Raw genomic sequence first — 13297 nt, forward strand, 5'->3', positions numbered from 1 at the left:
TGATTCCTAAGGGAAAATATTTTGTTTTGCCTACATAATCCCAACTATCTCAACTCCCCACCTCCCTACCTCCCTATCCCTCAGCTCCAGTATAGTAACACTGAGGCTGTCAAAAATGACTTAGGTCAGGTCAGCTTCAGGGTTGACAACATGATTGTAAATTTAGAGAAAGCATAAGATAAAGCGAGTTTTTTGAATTATGGGATGTTTTGCATGACGATGAAACTGAAGGTTCGTTGCTGAATCCCACATCGCAGGAATCAGTTCAGTGCTTAATAAATGGTATGATCTTTAGCAACATCTTCTTAGTTGTTGAATATATCTATGGAGAAGTTAATAATTAATACTTCAGGTGACTTTAGGAAGGTATTGGCATAAACGTGCAGGTATGCAGCAAGTATCATTTTTATTAGCCGAAAACAGGAAGGATTTGTAATGCTTATTAGATTGAATAGTGCAGTGGGAATGAAAATTAATGATTCCAAATTTAGAAAAATCTGAAGTTGAAATCTTTCATTTCCGAATTATAGACACTATTGCTTTCCCCTGGATAAGTTTGACCAAATGATGATTTAAAAACCTTGCTATTGTAGAATTTCAATGGGTTAGTAGCTCAGCGCCCCCTTACTGACAGTCGAGATTCGAGTTCTGTATAATGGGATGAGCTCCTGTACCTGCCTCAGATCTCACTCTCCTAGCAGTTCAAAAGCATGCAAATGTGAGTAGATAAATAGGTACCACTTCAGTGGGAAGATAAGAGCATTCCATGTGCCTTTTGGCATATAGCCATGCTGGCCACCTAACCACAGAAAAAGTCTTCAGAGAACACTGGCTCCCTTGGTCAAAAAACGGAGATGAGTACCCCCCCCCTAGAGTCAGAAACGATTAGACAAGGAAACCTTTATCTTTTTAGTAGCTCACTATTTAACTATCTTGCATATTTTTAGTCTAGCAGTTAGGTAAATAACTAGTTCAGATTTTAAATAATTTAGACCTTGTCCAATAATTTAGTATCAGCATTTATATTATTTTATTTCAAAGTGTCAAAATGTATCTTCCATTTAGAAATTAGTAATGACATGTCTTCAAGAAAACAATTAAAGTCAGAGGGCCCTAGCAACCCTACCATTTAGAAATTTTATTTTTATATTCCTACGGCCTCTGTAATATTCCACAAAATTATATATCATTTAATTCAAATTTAGACATTAAACACTCTACTGGTGTTTCGAAAGGCTGTGAAGACCTCGCTATTTATCCAGGCCTGTCTCAGGCATATTCTTTTTTTCCTATAATCCTTCCTATCTGGATTTCTTCTCTCTGTTTTATTTTGCATTGTTTTCTTTTCTCGCAATTGCAAACCAGCTAGAATTTCTGGGTGTCTGGGAGCATATACATTAATCATTATCATTATTAATCATCGCACAGTCAGCCAGAAGTTCAGTTTGGGTTTGGCATTTTTGTCTACCTATCGTGTCCTTACCAAGGACCTGGGATAGGCAAATCTGGATGTTTGACGGTATTACAGATATCGTCCAGGATGGAAGCAGTTCCGAGTAAAGCCGCCGTCTGCAATTGACTGATGGCAAATTTGTCAATGCCTATGGTGTTCAAATGGTCTCCAGTTGTTTTGGGACTGGACCCAAGGCGCCAATTACTATTGGTACTACCCTTGCTTGCCTTTGCCATAGTCATTCTATTTCTGTTTGTAGGACTTGGTAATTTGTAGGTCCTTGCATGATTATTATTATTGTTGCTGTTGTTATTATTATTATTAGCAACCCGTATAAACCAACAGTGCCAGTCAATAATATGTGTGATTCATCTTTAAATGTTCAGTTGACTGAGTTTCATGTTTAATGATGATAATAATAATAATAGTATGGTTGCATAATAAAGCAAACCTTAAAATATATTAAAAAACAATATACAATGATGTTCAAGAAAATTCATTCTTTAAAAAGGTGCAGGATGGGATTTCCCCCCCAAAAAAAATTTGTAACAAAAGAGGTAAATTTTCAACATACTGTAAAACAGAGCATAAAACACACCTGCAAAATTTCAGGAATAATAAGTTTTTCAATGGATGGGGGAAAATCTGGCCATGAGCAATTACCAGATGTCATTCAGCATCTCCTTTTCTTATTTTTTAAATTTTTTCTTAATCTTTAAAATTGATTCAATTTTTTTTTCTTCCGGTCAATTGTGTCCCTGTAGTTTTCTTGTCAAGGTTTCCAGAAGTATTTTGTCATTGTCTCCTTCCCTTGTTCGGTTTAGGCAGTGCCCAACTCCAAAGTGGAGTGTACAATTCAAATAAAAAATAATATATCAACATTACTTTTTTTAAAAAAAAGAACGTCAAAAAAATAAAGAACAAAAACCAGTGGTCAGCGGGAAAGTATCAACATGTCAAGAAAACCAGAACATACAATGATGAAAAGGTGACAGACAGTCATCACTTTCTGAATTACGTGGAAAGGGAGATTAAGGGAAAAATTGACTTCCTGTTTCTTACTAATTGCTTGAACTGGGGAGAAAGCAAGGGCACATTTTAACTTGTACAGTGTGTTGTGAATATGTGACTTTTAGGAATAAGATAAATTCATACATTCCTATTTTGGCTACACAGTGTGAACCAGAATTTCCCAACTTTGGCAAGTTTAAGACACGTGAACTTCAATTCCCAGAATTCCCCAGCCTGAATTTTGTGAGTTGGTCCACAAGTCTTAAAATTGCCAAGTTGGGAAACCTTGCTGTTGTTCTGACCTAGGCATCCCCAAAAAGCATGAGGCAGAGTTCTGGTCCCGACAAAACCCCTTTTATTAAACGAATGTGAATTCCTCTCGTTGACATTCGGCAAGGCCTGGCAAACAGTCTTTCAAAGGAATATTTATGACTACAGACCTTATCTATTGTAGAAAGCTGCCATGTAAATATTTTCCAAATGAGGTGCTGTGCAAGGAAAGACTGGGCACAGAGTCTCTGAGATTCACGGACAAATCTTCACACTCCTGAAACTAATCTTAATCACCAACCGAACGAATTGTTTCCTGCAAAAGCCCACTCCCCTTTCACTACTCTTTTATTTCCTATGGGAGGGGCCAATCACCTTCTACCTGTGACTTTACTCCCAAGTCTACCCTGATTTCTGCATTGTTTTTTTCTTCTGGCAGCTCTGCACATGGGCACACTGGGAACAGGCTGTCGCTGTTCCTCTGCCTCACTGCCTCCATAGGCACCTGATCACTGCCAGATGGCCTCGGCCCCATCTCTGCCTCCAACGCAGAGCCCTTGTCCAAGCCTTCCCCAGCCTCCAGGACTGGCCCCTGCTCCTCCCCAACCTCCTCACTGTCTTATTCTGCTGCCAGCTCCAATGCCTGCTGGCGGGCCACAACAGCTGTAGATCGGGGTGTCAAATGCAATTTCATTAAGGGCCACATCAGGGTTGTGTTTGACACCAGGGGCCTGGTGTGGGCATGGCCAGGGTGGGTGTGACCAGCTTGACGTCACTTGTGTCGCCAGAGAAAATGGGCTCCCAAGCTCCGTTTTCTGCTGTGATGGTCTCCTGCAACTCCCTTCCAGCAAAAACGGAGCTCTGTGTGCTGCCCTGCCGAGCTCTGTTTTCGCTGGCAGAGGCACTGCGGGCCAGTCCTTTGCTGTTTCCAGGGCAGCCCCGCAGACTAGATCTAAGCAACCCGTGGGCCAGATCCATCGCCCTGGGCCTTGAGTTTGACACCCCTGCTGTAGGTAATCCTAATTTAAATTTCCACGTTTAAAAGTGGTGTATCTCTCATTCCTATGGGATGATAAAAATAAAACGCACAAATACTTTCAAAAACATTTAATTAGAAGAGCGTTATTGCAAAAATGGCTCAAAATTTAAAAAAAAACCACTTTGTCAAAATTCCAAAATAGCTATCACCGACAGAAAGGACGACTCATCCAAATTTTATAGATTGGAACAAAATGCTAAGATATAGAGACTTAATTGATAGACAGGGAAACTTAAAAACAATTGAAGAATTGGCAGAACAGAACATGAAAGTTGACTGGTTAACTTACCTTCAAATCAAAACTAAATACAATAAAGATACCAAATTATATGACATTGAAACAGAACCACACGAATTGGATAAAATCATTCAAAGCCCAGATAGAAAAATGATAGGGAGAATATATCAATTTCTCCTGAAGTATAAAATGGAAGAGGAAATTGTGAAAGAACAAATGATAAAATGGGCACAGAACTTTGGATATAGTATTGAATTAGACAAATGGGAAAATTTTTGGGGAACAAACTTAAAAATGACACTCTCAGTTGCATACAAGGAAAACCAGTATAAAATGTTTTATAGATGGCACCTGGCACCAACAAGGTTAGCTAAAATATCATCAAATACCTCCCCAAAATGTTGGAAATGCGAATCGATACACGGAACGTATTACCATTTATGGTGGACCTGTGAGGAGGCTAAAAAGTTTTGGAAAAAGATCAAAAATTGGCTGGAGGCAATAACGGGAGTTAAAATAGAATGGAAACCGGAAATCTTCTTATTAGGAATAATGTCTGCGAAATACAAAAAAGAAATCCAGTATTTAATACTACATATAATAACGGCGGCAAGGATTGCCTATGCCCAGAAATGGAAAAACAAACTAACTCCAAGTGAAGATGAAATAATAAGAAAGGTTATGGACTGTGCTGAAATGGACAAACTAACTAAAGAAATTCAGGGAAAAGAAGAATCAGAATTCTACCAGATATGGGATAAATGGTATAGGTGGATGGAGGAAAGAAATAAGAATCAGTGAAGGAATGTAACAAAACTTAAAAATAATAGTTATGGGTAAAATAAGAAAGTTAAGAATGGTGAAACCCAAATAAAACATAATCGAATGGGAAAAAAATAATAACAATAAAAATAAAAAATTAGTTAATTCTAGGTGATAAATAAGTAGAACGTTGTAGCTGCTTATAGAATGTTTTCGCTTTTAAAATGTTTATTCGTTAACAGATAACCCATCATGACATTTATTATAATATAAATATAAATGATTCTAGACAAAAGTACGTTCAAACAAATATAGTTAAATGAGAATGTTGGTATATTGATGGTATAAAGATTTTTTATTTAAAATGTACAATTCAATATGAATGACATATAAAGAATGATTGTAGTAATGCACGAAATTTAATTGTAACCAATCGACATGCTTTCTGGAAGATGTAATGAAGAATGTTTTTGTGTGTGTTTAATTAAAACAATAAAATAAAAATAAAAAAAGTGGTGTATCTCTAATGGGACAAACAGAGGCCTTTCTGCTTAGAGTATGATCTGCCAGAAATATATGATGAGATATGAGCCTGAATAAGGATGAGATTGCTTTTTGGTTGTTGTTGTTATTTAATGAGATCGAATTGTGTGGTTCAATTTAATTGTCTCCTAAATAGGTGCAGTTTCAATTCCTGCTCTTCCTAGCCAGATCATTGAATTTTAACCTTCCTGGAAAGCTCTACATTAATACATAAAGGTTGCAAGTGTATACTGTTGAATTGTGGGTGATTGAAGAGACAGAAGCAGATCTTCGGCATCAAACTCTTTATTGCAACAAGCAATAACCTAGCAACTGTTTGCCATTTTATAGGGAGCTCTCAGATGGCTTAGCCAATCACAGCAAACTATTTTTCCTGTCTTGTTGGTGGTCCTGAGTGAAGCCTTGATTCCTCGGCTTCGCTCCTTCATTTGGATATTATACAATACAATAGCAGAGTTGGAAGGGACCTTGGAGGTCTTCTAGTCCAACCCCTTGCCTAGGCAGGAAACCCTATACCATTTCAGACAGATGGCTATCCAACATCTTCTTAAAGACTTACAGTGTTGGGGCATTCACAACTTCTGGAGGCAAGCTGTTCCACTGATTAATTGTTCTAACTCTCAGGAAATTTCTCCTCAGTTCTAAGTTGCTTCTCTCCGTGGTTAGTTTCCACCCATTGCTTCTTCTTCTATAATCAGGTGCCTTGGAAAATAGTTTGACTCCCTCTTCTTTGTAGCAGCCCCTGAGATATTGGAACACTGCTATCATGTCTCCCTTGGTCCTTCTTTTCATTAAACTAGACATACCCAGTTCCTGCAACTGTTCTTCTTATGTTTTAGCCTCCAGTCCCCTAATCATCTTTGTTGCTCTTCTCTGCACTCTTTCTAGAGTCTCCACAACTTTTCTACATCGTGGTGACCAAAACTGGATGTAGCATTCCAAGTGTGGCCTTACCAAGGCATTATAAAGTAGTATTAACACTTCATGCGATCTTAATTCTATCCCTCTGTTTATGTAGCCTAGAACTGTGTTGGCTTTTTGGGCAGTTGCTGCACACTGCTGGCTCATATTTAAATGGTTGTCCACTAGGATTCCAAGATCCCTTTCACAGTTACTACTATTGGGCAAGGTACCACCTATACCAGCGATGGCGAACTTTTTTTGGCTCGCGTGCCACAAGTGGGGGGAGCGCAGGGGGGGTCGTGTGTGGGCATGCCACACCCACAATGCAATGCGTGACCCCCCCCAGTGCGCATGCACGCACAACAGGCGTGACCCCCCCATTTTTACATGCTTTTTTTACCCTCCCCAGGCTCCAGAGACTTTATAGGAGCCTGGGGAGGGTGAAAAGAGCCTCCCCCGCCCCCCTCCAGAGGCTTCAGCGACCGTCCGGAGGCTTCCCTGAAGCCTTGGTGTTGTGTACCGGTGAGCCTGGCCAGCAGAGGGCAGCCGAGAATAGGGCTCCTCTGATTGGCCCAGGCGCACCGGCCAGCCGGCGGGAGAAATACTTTATTCCTATTGGTTCGTCGTCTGACAGCTCCTGGTATAAATAGCTGTCAGACGACTAGTTTTGTTGTTCCTGTCAGTGCTTGTTGCAATAAACACAGTTGCCTTAAACCCGTCTCAGTCTCCTCATTCGAGATTTAACACTTTGAATGCTTAAAATGACTTCCGGTTTGCTCGGAGGGTCGTTTTAAGCGTTCCGAAGGCTTCAGGGATGGTCCGGAGGCTTCCCTGACGCCTTCGGAGCATTTAAATGACCTTCCGAGCAAACCAGAAGTCACTTCCAGTTTGCTCGGAAGGTCGTTTTAAGCGTTCCGAAGGCTTTAGGGAAGCCTCCGGACGGTCCCTGAAGCCTCAGGAGGGCCTCCGGGGGGAGCAGGGGAGGCTCTTTTCGCCCTCCCCAGGCTCCTATAAAGCGTCTGGAGCCTGGGGAGGGCGAAAAAATGCCTTTTTAAAACGGTGAACTCATGCGCGCACTGGCCAGCTGACAGGGCAGCACCTCGCGTGCCCTGACAAATGGCTCCACGTGCCATCTGTGGCACGCATGCCATAGGTTCGCCATCACTGACCTATACTGTACCTGTGCATTTCGTTTTCCTTGCCTATATTCAACATGTACAGTCTTAACTGAAAACAATTCCCACTAACTGCATCCATAGGGTTAATCTATCACACCAGTTGGAATCTGGAGCTTGCTGGTGTTGGCCCTGGCACTCTCAGTGGCTTGGGGCTGCCATTCTGTTGGTGGGGAGATTCGTGACGGGGGCATTTCGTGACTTAGATCGCTGCTGTGCCACATTTGTTTCCCTGCCATGCCAAGAGCTTGAAGGACCTTCAGATCCAATATACTCCAATGACATGACAGACCATGCTGGTTTACATTGCCACGGCACCAGCGCAGGCATGGCAATGTAAACCAGCATGGTCTGTCATGTCATCGGAGTATATTGGGTGTATTGCACGTGCGTAGGAGAGGGCGAGGCACAGGAGGATTTAAATGGTGGAGGGAAGTACGGAATTACAGGCTTGACTTTAATTCACTCGTGTTTTGCACTATGTGTTTGTTGGAAGTACCGGAACAGGCTTATAAAGATTACATTTACCACAAACTACCTGCTTAGTCATCTGGTTCATTTTCTTTGTGTGAACGGAACCTGATATCTGGCTAATAGTGGGTACATTTACATTCTGATAGATTACGATCTCTACAGATAATGTAGAAGTTGAATGGCTTCTACACTATCTGTAGAAATATAATATTCTATTATAAATTGAATAATAAAAATAAAATCTCTACAGTGGAGCATTTTGGTTAATTATGTTCCCAATATCTGTCCCCATTTCCCTAAGAAATATGAAGCTTTCTAGGGTGCTTGGAGTGCCGTTTTCCAACAGTAGAAAATGCGGCAGGCCTGAAGTCCCAATATAAAAGATGGCTTCCAGGCCTGACACTCTGTCTGTAGAATCATAAGAGGCTCTCCTGTCAGGGGTGGGATTCACTTACCTTCCCTACCAGTTTGCAAATGTGGGCTCGTGCGCTAGCTTTGCTTACACGTGCCCTGTCCACGCATTCGCTCGCACGCGCTCGCACACACCCCATCCACGCATTCACTCCTTCCGTGCAAGCTCTTTGGCTTTAAAAAATGTCTAAATGGGATGGCATAGAGCTGGGGCAGGCGGCAGGCCCACCGTCCACGATTTCCACTACCGGTTTGAGCGAACCGGTCCGAACTGGCAGAATGCCACCTCTGTTTCCTGTCCAACCACAAATAAAAATGTCCCCAGCAAATGGGGCTCCAGACCCCCAGCCCATAAAATCAATGTAGCATTCTTACTGTTGTTGTTATTATTTGAGCTTTTCTTCCCAGGACATAGTTGTGTCTGTCTTGCAGGGGAATTTGTGATCTCACCTGTGGAAGGGGAGCTACGTGTGAGAAAGGATGCTGAACTGGACCGAGAGAACATTGCTTTTTATAATCTCACCATCGAGGCCAAGGACAGAGGGCTGCCTTCTCTCAGTTCTACGGTAAGTCGTGGGGGCTCAAATGATAAAATGTCCATCTGAAAAAAGGTAACAAATTGTGGATGGTAAAAAAACAAAAGGGACTAAAGTAGTCCTTGGTTTACAACCATAATGGAACCTGGAATTGTGATTATAACTAGTTAGTAGGTCAATCACCTGACCACGCTTGATTTTATTACCTTTCTCGTGGCAGTCTTTAAGCAAATGCCACTGTTGTTGTTCAGAACAGGTTGTTTTGGCTGGAAACCAGAAGCAAACGCTAGTTTCCAACAAAAATCATTGTAAATCATGCGATCATAGGATGTGCAAATAGCTGTTAGTGAAGGCCAGAAATGCAGTCATGTGACTGTGGGGGGCAGCAGCCATCAGAACTTTGAATCTGGGTCAAAAGTACATCTGGAGGGGGGGGGCGTCATAACTTTGAATGGTTGCTGACAACCAGACATAAGTCAAAAACTACCTGTATTCTAAAAGGGACGCAGTGACTCAGTGGCTAAGACACTGAGCTTGTCAATCAGAAAGGTCAGCAGTTTGGCGGTTCGAATCCCCAGCGCCGTCTAACAGAGTGAGCTCCCGTTACTTGTCCCAGATTCTGCCAACCTAGCAGTTCGAAAGCATGTAAAAATGCAAGTAGAAAAATAGGAACTGCCCTTGGTGGGAAGGTAACAGTGTCCCGTGCGCCCTCGACATTTAGTCATGCTGGCCACATGACCATGGAGATGTCTTCAGACAGCTCTGGCTCTTCGGCTTTGAAACGGAGATGAGCGCCGCTCCCTAGAGTCGGGAACGACCAGCATATATGTGCAAGGGGAATCTTTACCTTTACCTGTATTCTTGTCTTTATGATGCCATGTGGAGAAATGGAGGAGGAGTTTGCCCCAGTCACAGAGTGAGTGTTCTTTGTAATGTCCCGAAGGTGCTTTTTCAGGACTTCCTTGTTTTTTTTCTTTTGAAGACGTTTCTCTTCTCATCCAAGAAGCTTCTTCAGCTTTGACAGGATAGTGGGGAATGAAAGATCTTTTGAATGGAATGTTCTTTGTAATAATGGCCTTTTAACTGCTCTTCTCATGTGCCTTGTCCCTGTGTTTTAGGTCATGGTGGGATTGAATGTTTTGGACGTTAATGATAATGACCCCGTCCTCTTGAATCTACCAATGAATCTCACCATCAGTGAAATTGCTCCCATCTCCAGCTTCGTGACCCACATCCTTGCCAGGGATGCAGACAGTGGCAGGAATGCTCTTTTAACATTTAGCATCACTGCAGGGAATAGAGACAATGCTTTTTACATCAACAGTACGGTAAGCCTTAGAGGTCTTTTAGATCTGTCTGGTGGCCTACTGCATCAAACGTTCTGGAATAAATTGGAGTTACAGTTGTAGGTTTTAACTTGATCTAAAATAAACAAGTATATATATATATATATATGTTGTATTTGTGCTGATATATAAATAAAGGGAGACTAGTATAGATCTATTTCAAGCTACTTAGCTCTCATCAGCTAGCCATACCCTTACTGGGATATATATATTTATATCCAGCATAACTTTAGAACGCCTTGAGCAATTTCAACTAAACTTGGTTCACAGATGACTTACTATCTGGAAACAAATACTGTAGGGGTAAGACACCCCTAGAACCCCTAGGGGTGTGTGTTCTGTTAAGATACAGCTTGTTGTGCCTTAAAATGGCTTCTATTGTACAGTGCAGTGGAGTTGCCATGCTAAGGGCTTCACAGTACTCCACAAGGTGGCTCCCTTTGGTAAGGGGGAAAATCCATCATTAGAAATTACATTTGGTCTGGACATTTTCCCCCTATAAATAAATACCCGAGCAACACCAGGTTATCGGCTAGTATTTTAATATTAATTCATTGCAAAATAATGGTTCTTCAGTAAAGCTTATGGACCATAGTATCTGATACTGGTACAGGGTAGTTTTGGAAACAGATTTTTTTTCAAACTCCCAGTCTATAGCTAAGAGAAAATCACTCAGTTGTCTTCCATGGCTAAAGGAGGATCAGGACTTGAGTCTCCCTAATCCACTAATCTGCATGGATTCAGACTACAAACCGCATTTTTCGGAGTATAAGATGCACCTTTTTTCCTCAAAAAAGAGGGTGAAAATCTGGGTGCATCTTATACACTGAATACAGCATTTTTGCCTTCCGAAGCCCCGCCCCCTTCACCAAAATGGCCGTGCACACCCTTATGGAGGCTTTCAGAGAGCTCCTGGGGGCTGGGGAGGGCAGAAATGAGCAAAAAATGGCCTGTTTTCTCCCCCCAACCCCCAGCAGCACTCTATAAGCCTTCATAAGGCTATGCATGCATTTTTTTGATGAAGAATGGGCCCGTTTTTGTGAAAAACAGGCCATTGTTTGCTCTCCCCCCCCCCACTTCCCCAGGAGCACTCTGCAAGCCCCCGCCCAAGGCTATTCATGCCTTTTTTTGGGAAAAAAATGGGCCCATTTTTGCAAAAAAACAGGCCGTTTTTGGGAGGTTTGCAGAGTGCAAAAACTTTTTTTTCCCTTTTGGAAAGCTCTTTAACTGATTGATGAGAATTACATTAATCAAGTGCTGTGCCAGCAGAAACAAAGTCTTAGATGCTACAGATTGCAAGTGAGTTCCTTCTCCAGCACATGGATAAATACACCTGGAAATATCTACCTACCTACCTACTCTCTCTCTCTCTCTCCCTACCTACCTACCTACTGTATTTCTCTCTCTCTCTCCCTCCCTCTCTGTCTCTCTCCCTCCCTCCCTCTATCTATCTACCTACTTTCTCTCTCCCTACCTATCTACTGTATTTCTCTCTCTCTCTATTTCTCTCTCTCTATCCCTCTACCTACCTACACTCTGTCTCTCTCTCCCTACCTACCTACTGTATTTCTCTATCTCTCCATATCTATCTATCTATCTATCTATCTATCTATCTATCTATCTATCTATCTATCTATCTATCTATATCCCTTTATCTACCTACCTACCTAACTACTCACTCTCTCTCCCTACCTACCTACTATATTTCTCTCTCTTTCTCTCCCTCTCTATCCCTCTATCTACCTACCTACTTTTTTTATTTACCTCTTCAAAACCTTAGTGTGTCTTATACTCTGATGCGTCTTATACTCCGAAAAATACTGTAAATGCTCTTTAATAAACCTATGGCATTCAGAGTGAAAACAATGCAGCCCCTATGCCAGTGCTGGATTCCTACCAGTTGGGACTGGTTCGGCCGAACTGGTAGTAGCATGGTTGCCTGGGTTGCTGGAACTGGCAGCGACCTAGGCCTGCCACACCCCTGAACTGATTCTCCCGGCGGCGCCATAGGCACCGCCATCTTGTTTTTTGCTTCTGTGCATGCGCAGAGCAATTTTAGTTGTACTGCACATGCGTGAGCACGTGGGGCACGTCCCTGAGCGAACCGGCAGTAGCCTCTGTCGGAACCCACCCATGCCCTATGCCTAACCATAACTTTCATGTAGAGGTTCATCATGGTAGCACTTTTAGTAAGATAGATCCATATTTGAGACCCTTAGCACAGTGATGTCATCTCCCATCCATGGCTGGATTTCAGGAATTGGGAAGTTGAGCAAGCCAGCTCTTACCTCCAGCAGATCACTTTGTGCAAAGCAATATTGCAACGTTCTGCAGTAAGACTCACTGCTTCAAGATGGGAGTTCTGCATTGACCAAACTACCTCATGATTGCGGCAGTAACAGTGTTGAGAGATCAATGCAGAGTTCAGTTCAATATTACAATTATATCCCTCTCTCAAGGCACCCATTGATTGATGAATGATAGTGTAGCTGTCTTCCACATCGGCACTCCAGTGGCTGATATTTACTATAAATGTGTTGCCTGTGTAAAAAAAAGTATTTCTTTTTATCAATCTTCAATACCCCTGTGTGTTCTTTTAACAAGTGATTTCAAGTTCTAACTTTGCAAAAGAGAAGAAAAGTAATTTTTAACACACCTGATTTTATACCCTTCTGTCTCATCTCCCCCCCTACTTCCCTTCCCTTCAAGAATAATCATTCCTCAGAGGCAAACTATTCTAGATGCTTAGTTATTTTCTTTGGGGAAGGAGTTGTTTCTTTTTTTTTTACTTTTATAACTTCCTGCCAGCTTTCCCATTGATTTTGCTTGTGGAAGACAGCATAGACCATAGGAAATCACAGCTATGCAACCCTGGAGAATGTGTGCTGGTCAGAATTCTGAGGACCAATTTTAAATATCCTCCATCCTAGCTCCATTCAGTGCCATTGTGATTTTGAATAGTCTCTGGCTGAGTGAACATAACTTGAGCACTGTCTGTATTTCAGATAGTTATGCATAAAGTTTACCTGTAGCTGCTCTTCAGTATCAAAACGTCCTCTTCTCTTCTGTCGTCAACATACAGCAGGGGTGTCAAACTCAATTTCATTGAGGGCCACATCAATGGGGGCCAGGGTGG

At 41.9% G+C, this 13297-nt stretch overlaps 1 protein-coding gene across 1 annotated transcript in view; it reads left to right on the forward strand.

Annotated features, from left to right (window-relative positions):
- Positions 1–13297, forward strand: part of CDH23 (cadherin related 23) — a 677284-nt gene that overhangs the window by 608228 nt on the left and 55759 nt on the right. Inside the window, exons 40-41 of the mRNA XM_081954507.1 lie at positions 8712–8845; positions 9934–10143. Of these exons, the coding sequence (XP_081810633.1) occupies positions 8712–8845; positions 9934–10143 (344 nt within the window). The remainder of the gene's footprint in view (positions 1–8711; positions 8846–9933; positions 10144–13297) is intronic.

This window comes from Natrix helvetica (assembly GCF_964273705.1).
Source record: "Natrix helvetica genome assembly, chromosome: 5".
Classification (NCBI taxonomy): Eukaryota; Metazoa; Chordata; class Lepidosauria; order Squamata; family Natricidae; genus Natrix; species Natrix helvetica.